This window comes from Idiotropiscis lumnitzeri, chromosome 8 (genome assembly GCF_059441095.1).
Source record: "Idiotropiscis lumnitzeri isolate Australia: NSW breed Sydney's pygmy pipehorse chromosome 8, RoL_Ilum_1.0, whole genome shotgun sequence".
NCBI classification, from domain to species: domain Eukaryota; kingdom Metazoa; phylum Chordata; class Actinopteri; order Syngnathiformes; family Syngnathidae; genus Idiotropiscis; species Idiotropiscis lumnitzeri.
Window position 1 is genome coordinate 6,800,737 of NC_142398.1, and position 16,054 is coordinate 6,816,790.

A 16,054-nucleotide genomic window follows, 5' to 3' on the forward strand; every position below is an offset into this window, starting at 1 on the left:
TTACTGTTGGCCATAACCATGCCGAGACAACCAACATAACGCTGACTCGAGTCAGTTAAAAATCCGTCTCCTATCTCTCGCTTCTTTCGTCCAGCCTTCCGTCATCCAGCCCCCTGTTGCCTTCACAGCCTCTCCAGAGAACAGGAAACCACAGAACTTATTAACTATTTACATGGTCGCTACAATATCAAAAACCTGATGATTTAGGAAAAAAGTAGACATTTTTAAAATTGGCATCAAAAATACGTTTAGGGGCACTTAAACCATCTCTAAATTTGCTGTTGCCCAGTGAAATTAAACAGTATCGCCAATATGTTAGCACTATAGCATTTGGAGCTATAATCGGACAGTAACTCGTGTTAGCATTACTGCTAACAGTATTGTAATTCTGAGTGACGAGCCTATATAGACGCCTTCACTAGTGCTAACAATAGAATTATAGAAAAGAAAATAATTATGAAGTGGAATTACATTATAGCACGAGTGCTAACATAAGTGTAAATTTACAAACTTTAATAAAAAACTGTGTCACGTTGTTTTAGTGTTAGTGCTAACACGAGTGTTCAGTGTTGGACAAACAAAGCAAGCAGTCAATGCCATTTGCGTTAGCTCCGGTGCTACCAGAATCACATCGGCATTTCTGTGTTCATTCATATTTGTGGACGAACCTGGACCACAATTTAGCGATCACTATTTTTGCCTAAATGCTGCTTTAAAACTTCTACAATAACTTTATGGCAGTAAAGGAGGGCTTAAAATTTTCCATTGAATGCCTTGCAAATGCTAAATTGCTCCATGCAGTTTGATTGACAATAGTATGATTGATCTGGAAGATGATCATCTCTTTTTACATGTAAAAACAGAACAGTACAAATGCAACAACATTAAGAAAATACCCCGTAATACAATTTTTTTTAGAAGGGTTGGATTTTAGGATGCTGGGCAGCCCTCCAAGCTGGTGCGGAGGGGGCTGGTCCACAATGTTCCTGCGGGACCTCTGAGCAAGGATGGGCAGACCAAAAAAGGAGAGGAGTGAAGAGGGGGGCTGGAGGGACGTTTATACCAGACTGAGCTGTTTGGGGATGATTTTTGGTGGAGGAAAGGGGGGGGGGTCTTGTGGAGGGGTGGGGGCACTCATTCTCACTTAGTTAAGTATAAGAAACATATAATGGCACATAAAGCCATAACAGACCATTGGAGTTCCTGTATGAGGGGTGGGACCACATCCGACCCCCTTCCAGCCAGCCCCTCCCTTGCCCTTTGATATCGCTGCACGCTTAGACTCCCCTCAGTGTGTCGGGACGTCGCCGCTGAAAGTGGCAATGCCGTTCAAGGTGGTCCTGAATGGGCCGGCCCCCTGGGGCTTCCGTCTGGTGGGTGGCAAGGACTTCAACCAACCACTGACCATCTCCAGGGTGAGTCAGATTTAATGTTTTGCTCTTTTCTAGAATCTTTGAAAAAAGTTTCAATGGAAGTGAAGGAATGAGGGTGGGTTGGGGGCTTGCAAGAAAGGGGTGTGACTTTGCACCTGTGTCAATGTGTTTTGCTGTAGGCTTAGATACAAATAGCAGCTTACGTTACACTCTCACATCCACACACACACGCCCACACCCCCCCACACACACACACACATATATATGCAGTGGAAAAATCTACACACCCCTGGCCCAGTGCCACATTGTGGTGCTTTAAGTATTTGAGACTAAGATAAATCATCCCTTCATGTAATGTAAGACAGCAACGCAATTGAAAAGAAGAAAATATATTAAAGGAAAAATTAAAAAATGTCAAATAAAAGCCTTCTTGAACTGTTGAACTTTATTTGGGGTTAAATAGACACTTTGAATTGCTAAATCTCATTTAACATAAGTTTCAATGTGATTGGTTCATTCTGAACATAGCTACATCCCAGTTATAAAAGGGTGGGTGTGCACACTTGTGCAACCCCCTTTTTTGTCCCAAACAAGTTGCACATATTGCAGGTCACATTAACGATGGGAAATGTTTTGGAGTCTTTTATCTTGGTCTCGTCTTTTGTATTCCACAAACACCTGGCAATTTGTCTAGACTTTTTTCCCCCCATCCACCAGATTACTCATACATAAGACTTTATCAAAATATGACAAGACACTCCAAAGTCCATCATCCCAATCTAGTCTGGACTGCGAAGTGTGTATAAATGGACTGACAAATTCTGTTTGTATGTAAATAGTCAGGTCTATGGTTACATCATGTGTGTGAATGGATAGCCACATATATTTACATTATGTCTGTATGTGATTGGTCAGACTCATAGTTTAAAATATATGAATATGACAGATGGACGTTTCTGTTGTGTATGTAAATGGACAAACGTTCATCATGCGCGTCTATGAATGAATGGACTCCGGTATTTTCCATAATGAATATGTAAATAGAGAGACGGAGAGTAATGTCATGTGTGAAGGGACAGACTGTTTATATCGCCTTTACATGAATGGACTGATGGCTTTTTGAATGCTGTGTGGATGAGAATGGACAGACAGATGGTTACATATTGTGTGTGTGTGAATGGACAGAATGATATTAAAATGTCTCCCTTGGTGGTCAGACAAGGTCAACATTTTTCATGTAAGTGAATGGACAAACGCAAAGCCAGTTTTCTTTAGTGTGTGCAAGTGGATGTTTGCATTGTGTCTATCTGAAATGGAGACAGAAATGTTTACAATACATTTTTTGAGGAAGTACAGACTCAGGATGGGCGAGTATCGATACCAGGTATCGGATATGGATTTAAGGATGCCCCCCCCAAAAATCTGGCAGTTTGACACATTGGTGAATCATGTGTGTCAAAAAGACAAGAAAGGTGTTGATTAAAATGTTATGTAGCATAAGTACTAGTAGTTTCGGTACTTGATATCAGTGAGTACTCAAGAGTGATTCCCAATACTGATACGGTCTGAAATACAGTGGTATAAAAAAAAAAAAAAAAATCCTTACATAATATTTCAAATTTCCCCATTGTGGGACTAATAAAGGACATCTTTATCTTTATCTTTATCTTTATATTTGTACACCAGCTATGTTGGCCTCCAGAAGACAAGATGAAAAGATCTTTTTTGGGAAGTGATACAACAAAAGTCTCACGTTGGTAAAACAAATAGGTGGCATGAATAACGCAAGTTGAAAACTACATTTGCAGCGTGTTCGGCGTGAAGAGTGACACAAGAGCAGGAACATTACAACAATTTAGACGCGATTCGATCTTCTAATCCATCACCAGCCCCCGCCTGCTATTTTTAGGAAAAGACATCAGGAACAACTGGAGCCATCATTTCAAGGCCACTCTCTGTGCGTGTGTGTGCGTGTGTGTGCACTCGCGTGCATGTGTGTGTGTGCCTCCACTGCCTTTTTAGGACAGGAACATCACCTCCTGGTCTTTATGGGCCGCTAGGAGAATGTAAACACAAGTGATGGCAGAGTTCTTTTTTTTTTTTTCTTAAAGCAATATACACACAATTTAATTGTGTGAATGCTTGACACCACTCTAATTAATATTCTGCCAGGTTTTGCCATACGACTCCCATTTTTTCTACAAGACACATGATATTTAAACCATGTTGGGACATTGGGTTATTTTTGCGGCTATGGGCTTTTCTTTGATACTTACGAGTGACAAAACAAGTAAAAATGTCCAGGAAAAAAAAAGTTTAACTTGATTGCACATTAGGCTTTATTGTCAGTTGTATGCAGACATTCAAAGAATCAAAATAATTTTAGAAGCAAAACTCATACATGTTTGGGTTTTTTTTGTTTGGTCATGTTTAAAAAAACAGCATTTATTAATTCAAAATATGTGTGTCAATGTTTTTCAAAATGATTTTTCAATAATCAAATAATATTAATAATTAATATAAAATAATAAAAAAGTCTATTCATTTTAAAAATAGATTAAAAAAAAAGTCCAATAATTTTGTGCTATTTCTTTATTATTCTTACTTTCTATTCAACTTAATTACTTCACTCACTGTTATGGTCTGGTGATTTTTTTTCCCGAAGATAAAAGGAAGAATTTTGGGCAAAAATAAAAAATTGCATAAACAGTTTTGTTCCGCCATTGGAAAGTTGTGACTTATTTCTTTCCCATTTCATAAACATATGAAAGAGCACATGTATATTCTCTCCAAAAGTGATGTGAATTTCGCTCTTTAGAGTTTAAGGGAACTAAAAGTCAGGAGATAGTTGTTCCTTGAAAAGAACCCTGCGTAGCTTCTACTAATTACACAACACTCTGTAGAGTAAATCATTTTAAAAATCTCGGCACTTTCATAGACAGCAACCTTACTTTCACTGACCACATTTTAAAATCTTGTAACCAACGCCTCCGTCTACTTTGCAAGTTCAACTCTTTCAGATTGAGCAAGAACATTATGGAAACAGTCTCTAAGGAATCTTAACCTTTCATATGGCAATGTGTGAGGGCAATCTTAACAAGGAAAAAGTAAATTGCCTAAAAATCATTGGGAAGACACAAAAATAATTAATAAGGAAGTGCTAAAGATAAAAAAAAAAAATGAAGATAGCAAACGATTCCTGTCGCCACTTTGCATGGAGTTTCAACTCGCCCCTTCTGGTTGGCGTGACAAAGTACCAAAAGCAAACTGTAACCTATTTGATAACGCCTTTATTCTAAATTCCATCAGGGCTTTGAATATTAATATGTGTGGTTAGGCCAGCCTGTTATTGAATATGTCACAGTTGTCCTGCATTTTGTCTTTAAGATGTTTGTTGGTGTTTGTCCTGTTCCTGTTGATCCGTTCTCTTTTTGTTTTGGAGACAAAAGACAAATTTCCACCTTGCGGACAATGTGAATGAAATGAACTGACTAACTGAAGCAGAACATAAAGTATATAGCTGTGAATATACTCGGTGTGCAGTGGTGTTTATTTTGGAGATCCCTTGAGGAAACATCTCCTTATTTGTTTGCCAGATGCGAGCTCATGTTCAGCAGCTGCATGCTAATTTTGGCGGCATGACAGTGAGAACAAAGCCTCGTAAATACAGTAAGTCTGCATTTTGGCCTTGAGATTCCGTTTTATATCATCTGAAAAACAAATTGTCTTGGATTTACCCTACGTTTCTTTCTGGTTCTTCATTCATCCATTTTCTGCATGGTTACTAAATTTAATGAAATTGAAGTTTAATTTATTTTTTTTTGCATCCGATATCTGTGTTTACACCTCTCCTTGGCCGACAAGTTTCTGTGGAATTCATATTTATAATCGTATGTCAGAAATAGACTTTGCTTGGAAAGTGGTTTCTTTGGAAATTGTAAATCATGTTTTATTTTTCCAATTAACGAGTTAATGGAACCCAGACAATTCATCAAGATTTTTTTTGTTAACCAACACATTTGTGTGGTAAGTGCCATCTGTAATTGAAAAGTCATTTTTACAAACGAAAATTCTTCTTGTTATATTGTTATATGTTTTTGGCATTGTGATATTGTAAGTCGGGGCGGCACGATGGATGATGGGTTAGCACGATGGCCTCTCAGTGCAGAGGTCCAGGGATCGATTCCGGCCTTCCTGTGTGGAGTTTGCATGCTCTCCCCGTGCCTGCTTGGGTTTCCTCCGGGTACTCCGGTTTCCTCCCACATTCCAAAAACATGCACGGCAGGTCGTTTGAACACTCGAAATTGCCCCTAGGTATGAGTGTGAGCGCGGATGGTTGTTCGTCTCTGTGTGCCCTGCGATTGGCTGGCAACCTGTTCAGGGTGTACCCCGCCAACTCCCCGACGACGGGCATGGGGCAGGCTCCAGCGCCCCTCGCGACCCTTGTGAGGACAAGTGCTACAGATAATGGATGGAAGGGATGGAGCTTAATTGTTAATGAAATCGTATATCCTCAGAGATTTTGCAAAGAAATTTCTGTAAAAAAGTAATTTTTGCTAAACAACAACTATCTGTGGAAATTTCGAACCGTAAGTTATTTCTTGCCAACACTTGGACTAGAGCAGAGGTATTCAATTAAAAGTCACAGAGGTCCACGATGAAAATTTCTTCCAATTAAAAGGTCCGAACCAAAGTTCAACTTCCCTTAATGCCGAGCCTATGTGTACATTTTTATATAGTTTCAATATTTAGTCATTTTCAACAGAGCGCACTTATATACTAAATATTTAGCAATGTTCCCATTAAACACCTTTGCCAGTCAAACAAATATAAGGCGTTTATTTCACATTCAAGAAAATGTGGCTCCAGGAATTTAAGGGTGCTACTTCCAGAAAAAACTATAAAATATCTCCTGCAGAAATATATCAAGTGCTAAGCATTGAGTTAACATCTTTTACCTTTTTTTCTTAAATCAAAGAGTTATCAGCCTAAAAAAAAACGGAAAGCCTAATTATCCAAGTAAACCAGGTCAACATCTTCAGTACACAATCAATAAAAATGGCTGTCCTCATGAAAAACTAAATCAAAATGAGCTTTAACACCACTTTTTTAAATATTTTTTTAACTTCTCTTAATGAGAAAAATGAGTTTGTGACTGCCCTGCCAATGACTTAAATCTGGGTTGGAACGGAGTCAGGGCCATTGGGATTTGGTAGATTATTTCACACATCTGGGCTTTGTGTTTTCCTTTAAATAATGTTTGTGCAACCGCATTTAAGCACTCCTTCACAGCTTCCCCATCACTTGAACGTTTTTTATGTTTCCCCAAAATCCATGATACTTTTACTGAATATTCGTTTGCATGCCGCTGGGATGTAAACGAAAATGTAAAAATCTGTTGTACTGCACTCGAAGTTCGATGTTTTTGCATGCGCTCACCTCAAACTTCAGCGGATAACTTTGCAAAAAAAAGGGCGGTGCTTTGTTTGGTTGTGGCGCTTCGCAATGTTGCGACGGTTTCGGAGCATATGATGCACACTGGTTTTGAATTGGCTGCAGCCAGAACGAAACTGAATTTCTCCGTCCATTTATTTAAAACAAGACGCATCGACTTCGCTAACTTTTTAGCAAAGCATACTGTCAGCAGCACTCTCTTCCAGTCTGCTGCGCAATTGGCAGTGGATTGTAGACAAAAGATCTGATTGGCTCAAATCAGTGACGCCTTTTCCGTATTAACTAGAATTGCAGCGCCAACGTTTGCGAATGCGCCCTGAAAAAATTCATCGTAGAGCGGCCATGGGTCCGGTCCGAATCATCCGCCATTTGGTGATGCCTGAACGAGAGTTTTGCCTACTTTTGGTGTAGCTCGTATATCGAGCATTGTTTTTTTTTTCTAACTCACAAATCCCGGTGGAAATTGTCATCAAATCAATTTTCTGTGGAAATTGTATAGCGTACAATTTATACTAGCTAAAATCTTTCAGTGGAAATCAGAGTGCAGACGAAGTTCTTGCTAATAAACAAATATCCGAGGAAATCAATATTGAATATCCTGTTTTGTCAAAATTATAAATAGTATTTGCTAACAAGCAAATATCTTTGGAAATGTTAATCGCATATCCTAAATCTGTTTTACTGACAAGTTTCTGTGAAAATTGTTAGTTAATGTGAACAAACAAGTTTCTATCAAAATTGTATATCATACTGCGTGTCATTTTTTTGATAACATTTATTTTTGTATTGGAGTTTTGCTAACAAGTTAGTGTAGAAATCATATCGTCATCGTACATTGCTTTTGCCATCGTATAAATATATGTAGAAATCGTAATCATGTCGTTTTTTTCTGTTGAAATGACATATCTTGTTCTTTTTTTTTGCTAATATACAAGCAAGTGAAGGAAAATCCTTGGTGGAGGTTTAAAAATAACACAAAATAGACGAAATCTGTAGACGGTGGTGGCAATATACAAAGAAAATTTTGCACATGTCAAATAGGAGAATCCAAGATACAAAAGAAACAAAAACAAAAGGAAAAAACTCTGCCTGTTTCTGACATTCCGTGCGGGAAAACATCTGATGTGTGCTGCAAATCAGCACTCCCTCTTTGGAATCCACTTTCAAGGCCTTATTTATAGTCACATGACATCAGCATGTGCGTGCGTTGGGGCGTGTGTGTGTGTGTGTGTGTGTGTGTGTGTAGTAATGTAATAAGGTCACGCCCCCGTGCATCAGTAGCCAGAATGTTCTTTGGCAACCTTTGAGTTGATCTTCTGCGACCTCTCGTTAGGCTTCTGTGATCTGATCGCAGACACTGTCTGACACAGTCTGGGGAGAAGCAAGATCCGGTCCACATTGTAGTTACAGTTTTTGCTACAATTTGTGTGAATGCTGAAATATTTAATGAAATAATGTGGATATGGATTGAGATTGAATTCTGAAATTATGAGGAATAACAATGAAGGGGATTTTTTTTGAGGGACATCCAAATTTTTGGTGTGTTTAAAATCATTCCCAATCCAAATTCAAAGTGATGAATGTTTTGAATATCAAATGGAAAAGATGATGTGAACCTGTTTTGTTGACTGTGGGAATGAACAGAGATTTTTTTTTGTGGGACATTTCATGGAGGAAATTTTACATTTTTGGTGAAAAGGAATTTTTGTCAAGTTGAAATCTGTTCCTGCTGAATTCAATCCGCCGAATGTTTTGAATTTGAAATGGGAACAATGTGAATTTGTGATGTTGAATGTCCCATTGGGAATAAATGGTGAATTCTTGGTTGAAAATTTTGAGTTTTTGAATATGTCGAAATTGTAATAATGTGAATCGAACCAATTATGTGCAAGAAGATGCATGTCAATAGCATACAGAATTCACAGAACTATTTTTGAAATGAAAAGACAAAAATGATAGTTTGTCAGTTCAACTATTTTTCAAGTTACTGTAAAAAGAGTTTTGCTCCCAAGAAAAACACACTTGCAATAGAGCTATGTCATTTATAACAGAAGACAATTTGAAATATTGGTACAGATTTTTTCAAGAATCAAGGAAGCTGAAACATTGTTTGCTTTACTTTCCACATCCTAAAATGATGTGGCTGTCGAGACAGATGAAATTTTGCTGGTGTATTGCGCTGTTTGCACATCGGCTGTTGTTTTCCCCTACAAACCTTTTTGCAAGTGCATATAACAAGATTCCAATAATTACTTATTACATAATTACTAATTACAATAAAACTAAATCAAACGGCCTCAAAAAAAGTCAGTGTTGCTCACGGCATATTTCTCAGAATTTTAATCATAATGAGGTGCTTTTGCTGAACCCAACCCGTGTTCCGCCACTGATTCAGGAGACAGAAGACAGTCTATTCTTTCTTTTTGTTAGGTTCATTACTTATATTATTATAAAACGCAGTATTCGGCGAGTCGTGAATGATCGGAAAAAAATGAGTGGCAGTGAATGATTTACGAGATTGCCCAACATGACCAGTCTCCTCTTCCTGCCGTGGTAGATCACACCCGGCAGCAAGGCGTCCGTGGCTAACCTTTGCGCCGGCGACCTGATCGTGGCCATCGAGGGCGCATCCGCCGCTGACATGCTGCATTGCGACGCGCAGAACAAAATCAAAGAGGCCACCCATCAGCTCACGCTCACCGTGGAGAGGTGAGTGGTCTCATGTCACTTGACAGACTGAGTACATATTTCGTGGCTACAAATTCTGATCCTTCAGCACACATTTTCTAGGTTTCTTTCTCAGATGTATTTCATAGAATCCACGCGAGTGATTATATTTTTTTTATCTTTATCTTTTTAATTCTTATCCCAAAACAATCTTCTCTTTTTGTTTGACGTTTTAAACCAAGCAATAAAGTAATTCTCATTTTTGTCATGAGGAAAACTCATTCCAACCCCCCCCAAAAAAAAAAAATTGGGGGGGGAATTAGTTACCCTTTTGTGGTGAAGATTTATTTTAAGACTTTTGTTTTTAACAATTGAAGAAGCTACATTAAGAGAATGTTGTTCACAAATGTATTTTTAAAAAGAAAACTTAATTTGGGAATATTTTAGAATGCATTTGTCATGATATTCTTATAATTTGGTACAATTTCTATAATTATTAAAATGTTTTTAAGTGTACAAAAAATACAAAAATATTACTCGTCCGACAAGCTATTGGCCAAAGAGGAAAAAAAGTAAAAAAAAAAAAAGTTTTTAAATAAACATGTTAAAGTAGAAAAAGAAAAAAGTAGCTCAAGATCACCTTTAAAAAATTGTTAACTTTTGTTTTATTGTTTTTAATTTGAAAAATTGAAGGGGAAAAAAATCAATGCAGTTTTTTTTAGTAAAAAGAAAATATAAAAAAATCCAAGAATAGTAATAACCTCCTAATATTTACAATTGTTCTTGAAATTGCAAAGGAAAAATCCAACAGAAAAGCTGAACATAATTTTTTTTTTGTTTGGTTGGCTTTTATAATGGTCTGACCTTATTTGTGATGTTTTTAGAGTTGAAGCTAAATTGTGGTCGCCGCGGGTTACAGAGGACAGCCCCTTTAAGGTCAACCTGGAAGCCGAGCCACAGGTTAGTAGAAATAGCAGTGAAATCATGCTTTGTGGTCCGCTCCAAAAGTATTGGCAGTTTTCACAGGTAAATCCTAAACACAAAAAACAAGCACTATCTAATTTTTATTTTGTTTAATTCTAATTTTAAGTTCAAGCAATCAATCCAAAAAGCAACAACTGTGACAATAGAAAGGAACTTTTGTCACATGTTGCAATACTTTAGCTCACGAGAAAAGTGGGTGTCTTCAACAAAAAGATGCACTGTCCTGAGTTGTTTAACACATTGAAAATGTAAATTTTATTATATAATATAAAAGCTGGAATTCTATTTCTCTTTTTTCTCATATTCAGCTTTTGATCTGAATCCTAAATGTCTTCAGGAAATACCAAAAACAAAGTTCCAATACTTTTGGAGGCAAGTGTAAATATACTGTAGTACCCTCACTTCCCAGTTGAATTGTTTCCATCTTTTTATTTGTTTGACGACTTTGACCTTTTGACCTTTGGCGCAGGAGTACAAGGCCATCGGCGCAGCCCACAACCGGCGAGCTCAGCCGTTCGTGGCGGCAGCCAACATCGACGACACGCGTCAGGTGGTCAGTACCACTTACAACACGCCCATCGGGCTCTACTCTTCCGGAAACATCCAGGACGCCATGGAGGGTCAGATGAAGGGATTTGTGCAGCCCAGGCCCGAAAGGTCAATGTGCTTCACATTTCTCCCACACAACAAAAAAAAAACAAATCAATCCTAATTTTAATTATTAGCGAATTAAGAGTCAGACTTTAAAAGTGTCTTGTCATTGCGAGGCATTGTTTTAAGTCAGCAGAATTGACAGCCATGTGTAAAAAGTAGACCATTGCTTGAAATGCTATATACTATTAAAGAATTATTAATTTATTTATTTCTGAAGAAATAAAATTTTCAGTTCCTTTTCTTTGTTTTTTTTTTTTTAATTTTTTTTATTTAAGAAAAAACATTTTTTTAATCAATCCAGATTTTGTTTTTATTCATTAGTAAAATCCCCAGCCCATAAGGGAACATTTTAAATCATGATTTCTCTAAATCATTAAAATATTTCCCTTTTTTTAGCTGCCAAAAATTCTGAAAAAAAAAAGAACATTTGTCAATACCGCATATTTTTAATTTTCAAAAATTACCACAGCACATATTTTGAACATTCATTTGGGGAGAATTTTTGTTTAACTTTGATTTGCTTTATGTTTTGAATTATTTGGTTATATTTTTCCACTGTGTTAATGTTCAAAACGTGCTCAATGTTACATAAAACCTCTCGCTTTAACCATGTCAGCCTTACAGTGCGGTCACAAGTCTTTCAGTCATCCGTCTGCTATACGACGCGTCGCTATGACGACATACATATACATCTATTCAAGCTTTGATGTCAAGTAGCCTGATGAAGAAGCAATAAATCTGTTGTTCCAGGCCATTTCCTGCTTAGATGGGCCGTGCCAGGCATGCGGAGTTGCTCTTAGTATGTCGACAGATGTGCCAGGTGGACATTTTAGGGCAGAATGGATGACGCATTGTTTGATGTCTTTTGCACGCCTTACGTGATCGATGAGCATTCATTGTAACCTACAATTTGTCGGTTACTTGCAAGCGAGGAAATGTTGATCACGACAGTCTTCTTTTTGGCTGACTGTGACACTGTCCCGCAATGTATATTTGCATTTAAAAATGTGTTCAGGCAGGTATGGTCATTATATTTTATTTCCTTCAATAACAATTTTGAACATATTGGGATTTCTAAAAATCACACTTTGTAAATCAAAAATGTAATCAAAACTGTTTTGGAAATGAAATCTGTTGATATGCACATCTCATCCTTTATGAGAGATGCACAATACGGAAAGTATAATTTGGTATAAATCAGTTTGATGTTGCAGATAATTCATTTATTTTTACTTGATGATGTCGCTTCAGTGTGACAAACATTAAGAGAACTACAACTCCCAACAGGCCTTCTCTTCTTTCGGTAAACGGTCATGCCATTAATATTGAAAGAAATGCGATTAAAATCAACCCCATAGGCCTGTGTATTCAATTAACTGCCAAAGAGGACAACACAGAAGATTTTCTCGAGGATTCTAGTTAGTTTTATCCATCCATCCATCTTCTGTAGCGCTTCTCCTCACTAGGGTCGCGGGAGGTGCTGGAGCCTATCCCAGCTATCTTCGGGCAGTAGGCGGGGTACACCCTGAACTGGTTGCCAGCCAATCGCAGGGCACACAGAGACAAACAACCATCCACACTCACACTCATACCTAGGGGCAATTTAGAGTGTTCAATCGGCCTGCCATGCATGTTTTTGGAATGTGAGAGGAAACCGGAGTACCCGGAGGAAACCCACGCAAGTACGGGGAGAACATGCAAACTCCACACAGGATGCCCGGAACCGGGATCGAACCCACGCCCGATGTTGTCTCTCACTGTGAGGCCATCGTGCTAACCAATCGGCCACCGTGCCGCCTTAGTTAGTTTTAGTTTCAGTTTGTTTTTTTTGTTTTTCAAATGTAAAATGTACTATCAGTTAGTTTTCATTCTTGTAAATCGTATTAGTTTTTACTTTAGTTCGTCAACGGAAATGTTTTTTCAATTTTAGTTGGAGTTATTTCATTCATTTTCGTTTACTAGATTAACCGTTATGTGGACACGCACACACAAATAATATATAGTTATTTTTTAAAAATGCATATGTGACCTGCTAACATCTTTTTTGCCGCTCGTGTTCACAGCCAGAGGACGTTGACTAACATCGAGGATTCAGACGTATATCGCATGCTGCAGCATGACCATGAAGAACCGGGACAACCGCGACAGTCTGGATCCTTCAAGGCGCTGCAGGAATATGTCGAGAGCGACGGTTAGTTTCGCGGACAAAGTCCATTTTGCATTTGGTTGAAATTTTATGGCTACAATCAAATACAGTTTGTAGGAATATAACGTATGAGCCATGCTGTTGATGTTGTACTAGCTATGTACTCGATGTTTAGATTTTAAATGGTCATTCTGTTAATTGTAATATTATACAATATTATATTCTTCGGTGCGTAGCTAATTAATATTTTGTGTTTCGCCAGTAGACAAATACTGAATGATTAAATGTGACAGTATGATATAATTGAATATACGTTATGAATTCTGATGAAATGTAGTGTGGCGTCTATTGTTGCAGGCACCAAACCGATTGTGACCAGGACAGTGAAGGCGCCCACTACCAAACCCAACGCACCTGCCGGAAACCTGCAGAAACTTCCCATCTGTGACAAGTGTGGAAATGGCATCGTGTGAGTGCACATTAACAGGCGATATACTCTATTATGTCACCTTACAAGTGATTATTATATTACAGTGATATGGACCAAGCCATGTTACCGAGAAGGCTAGCAATTGCATGTGGTGACACAAGCTAGCAGCAAAGCACTTAAAAAAAAAAAAAGGAGGATCATGAAGCATCAGCACCAAGCATATTGTTGCTGTCCTATGAAAATCACTTGTGTCCATTTTGTTTTATATTTTTTATATTACATGAATGAAGCTTTTGCGTTACATGCCGCTAACGGGAAAAAATTGCCAATATTGGACATGCATGTTTTTCAAAGGACAGCGATGAAGCATCTAGAATGTACACAATCATAAATCAATGGTGCATAAAAGGCTGGATTGATTAGTTACATTTTAAAGTTTCACATTTACACAAACACACAGCCAAATGCTAATTGTTGCGTTTTAAATTTTTATTTTTTTTTATTGTTTATTGTGTCATTTCATGTGTTTATTTTTTTTGTACTGGTCCAGTGGTACAGTGGTTAAGGCTCGGGACAAGTTCCGCCACCCGACTTGCTTCGTGTGCGCCGACTGCGACATCAACCTGAAGCAGAAAGGTTACTTCTTTGTGGAGGGCCAGCTGTACTGCGAGGCCCACGCCCGGGCCAGGAGCAGGCCCCCGCCCGAGAGTCACGACCTTTAGTTCAAGATCGCGCCCAGGATGGGACTCACCGCCCCTGAGGGACACCGCCTGGTCACTGCCTTCCCAACCACCTAAATCACATCACGTTCTGTTTACCATTGTCCCTATTGCTTGTTTGTGACTCAATAAAGTCGCCTCATCCTGCACTCAATTATCTTTCTTTATTTTTTTATTCAATCATATACATACCTACACACACATATACACACACATACCTACATACATACATACATTTTTAAATTGAAAACTAATACTAAATCTAAATTAAGACTAAGTGTTTTAAAAAAAAACTAACACTAATAAATAATTAAAATAAAGTGCCCTGAAAACTAACCAAAACTATAACGCCATTTAAAAAACAAATACGAAATAAAAACTCACCATATTTAAAATTAATTTACAATTCAATATAAAAATAAGTTTGCTGCTGTCACAAATATACAGTATTGTCTTTGTTAACGTTAATTTGTAAAGTATTGTTATTATTAATTTTATCAGCATCACCATCTAGAATATTTTTCATCAGAAAAAATGCACAGCGAACCATCTTTTGATGTACTTTGAAGTTAAATTCAACATTTACGTATACTTCTGTTTCTACATTTATATTATTCCAACAAAAAAAAAATGTCCTTGTTTTTTCCCCATTTCCATTCCACTGTTAGAAATATAAATTAGGACCATTCAACATTGGGGCTGACTGTAAGCCCCCCAAACTTGAAGGTCATCATATAATCGTATTTAGAAGCCATCCATCAAGCTGAATGTGATTCAATTCTACCGAACTTGAAAGAAAAGCATGTCATTGATGTTGTGTCTCTGAAGGAGCTTGTTTGAAGAAGTCAAGGAAAAACCAATAAATAAATCAAAATGTATTAAATTAAGCAGCACAAGTATGGAGCCAGGAGACGGACATATAAGTGCACTCTCTTTCTCTCTCACGAAAAAAAATTGAATTTCATAATTTGACTTCTATCCCTTCGACCACAGCAAGCGTCTTATTGTTTTTGTTTGTTTGACTTTCAACCCTTTTGTCCTTCTGCCAAACACACACTTGGGTCAAAATAAACCCACCACAAAGGAAGCAGCAGGAAGTGTGATCCGGGCTGCTAAATAACGCTGTCAGCGAATTCCACATTATTAGGTACACATGCATTATTTATTAATTTATTTATTTTTTTATGTGTGTTTTTTTCATAGTTTGCCAATATTAAGAAGCATTCATTCATGCCGCACTCCATTGTGGCAACGCCGCTTACACTGTGAGGCAAATCAATCTGACCATTTTTCTTGTCAATCATTCTAAATTATCATCATTATCATTCCTTTTTTTTTCGAACTCATGAAGACTTGAGGATGATGGGCAGCGGCATGTTCAATGAGCAGCCTCACTTTCGAAGTTGCAGATCGATAACAAGCACTACTTCCTGATTGCTCCTGACTTGCTTTTTATTCACAACAGAATTGACGAAACCAAAGGAATTGGAAAATCTCAGACAACAGTCATTCAAAATCAATACTGATTCTTGGCTACACAGTTTGGTATGGTCACCGGATGAAGTTAGAAGAGTAGTCTGGTTTTCTTTTGGGACACTTGTGTCACTTTAAATGGTGGTAGCACCTA

General features: G+C 37.8%; 1 protein-coding gene across 1 annotated transcript; it reads left to right on the forward strand.

The window, feature by feature from the left end:
- Nucleotides 1–1,160: 1,160 nt before the first annotated feature.
- LOC148331882 (PDZ and LIM domain protein 3-like) lies at nucleotides 1,161–14,576 on the forward strand. Its single transcript, XM_088302955.1, has 7 exons — nucleotides 1,161–1,415; nucleotides 9,385–9,536; nucleotides 10,379–10,454; nucleotides 10,948–11,135; nucleotides 13,196–13,323; nucleotides 13,636–13,747; nucleotides 14,259–14,576. Exons 1-7 carry the CDS (start codon nucleotides 1,323–1,325, stop codon nucleotides 14,428–14,430), a joined length of 921 nt encoding a protein of 306 aa, XP_088159081.1. The 5' UTR covers nucleotides 1,161–1,322; the 3' UTR covers nucleotides 14,431–14,576.
- The last annotated feature ends 1,478 nt before the right edge of the window (nucleotides 14,577–16,054 follow it).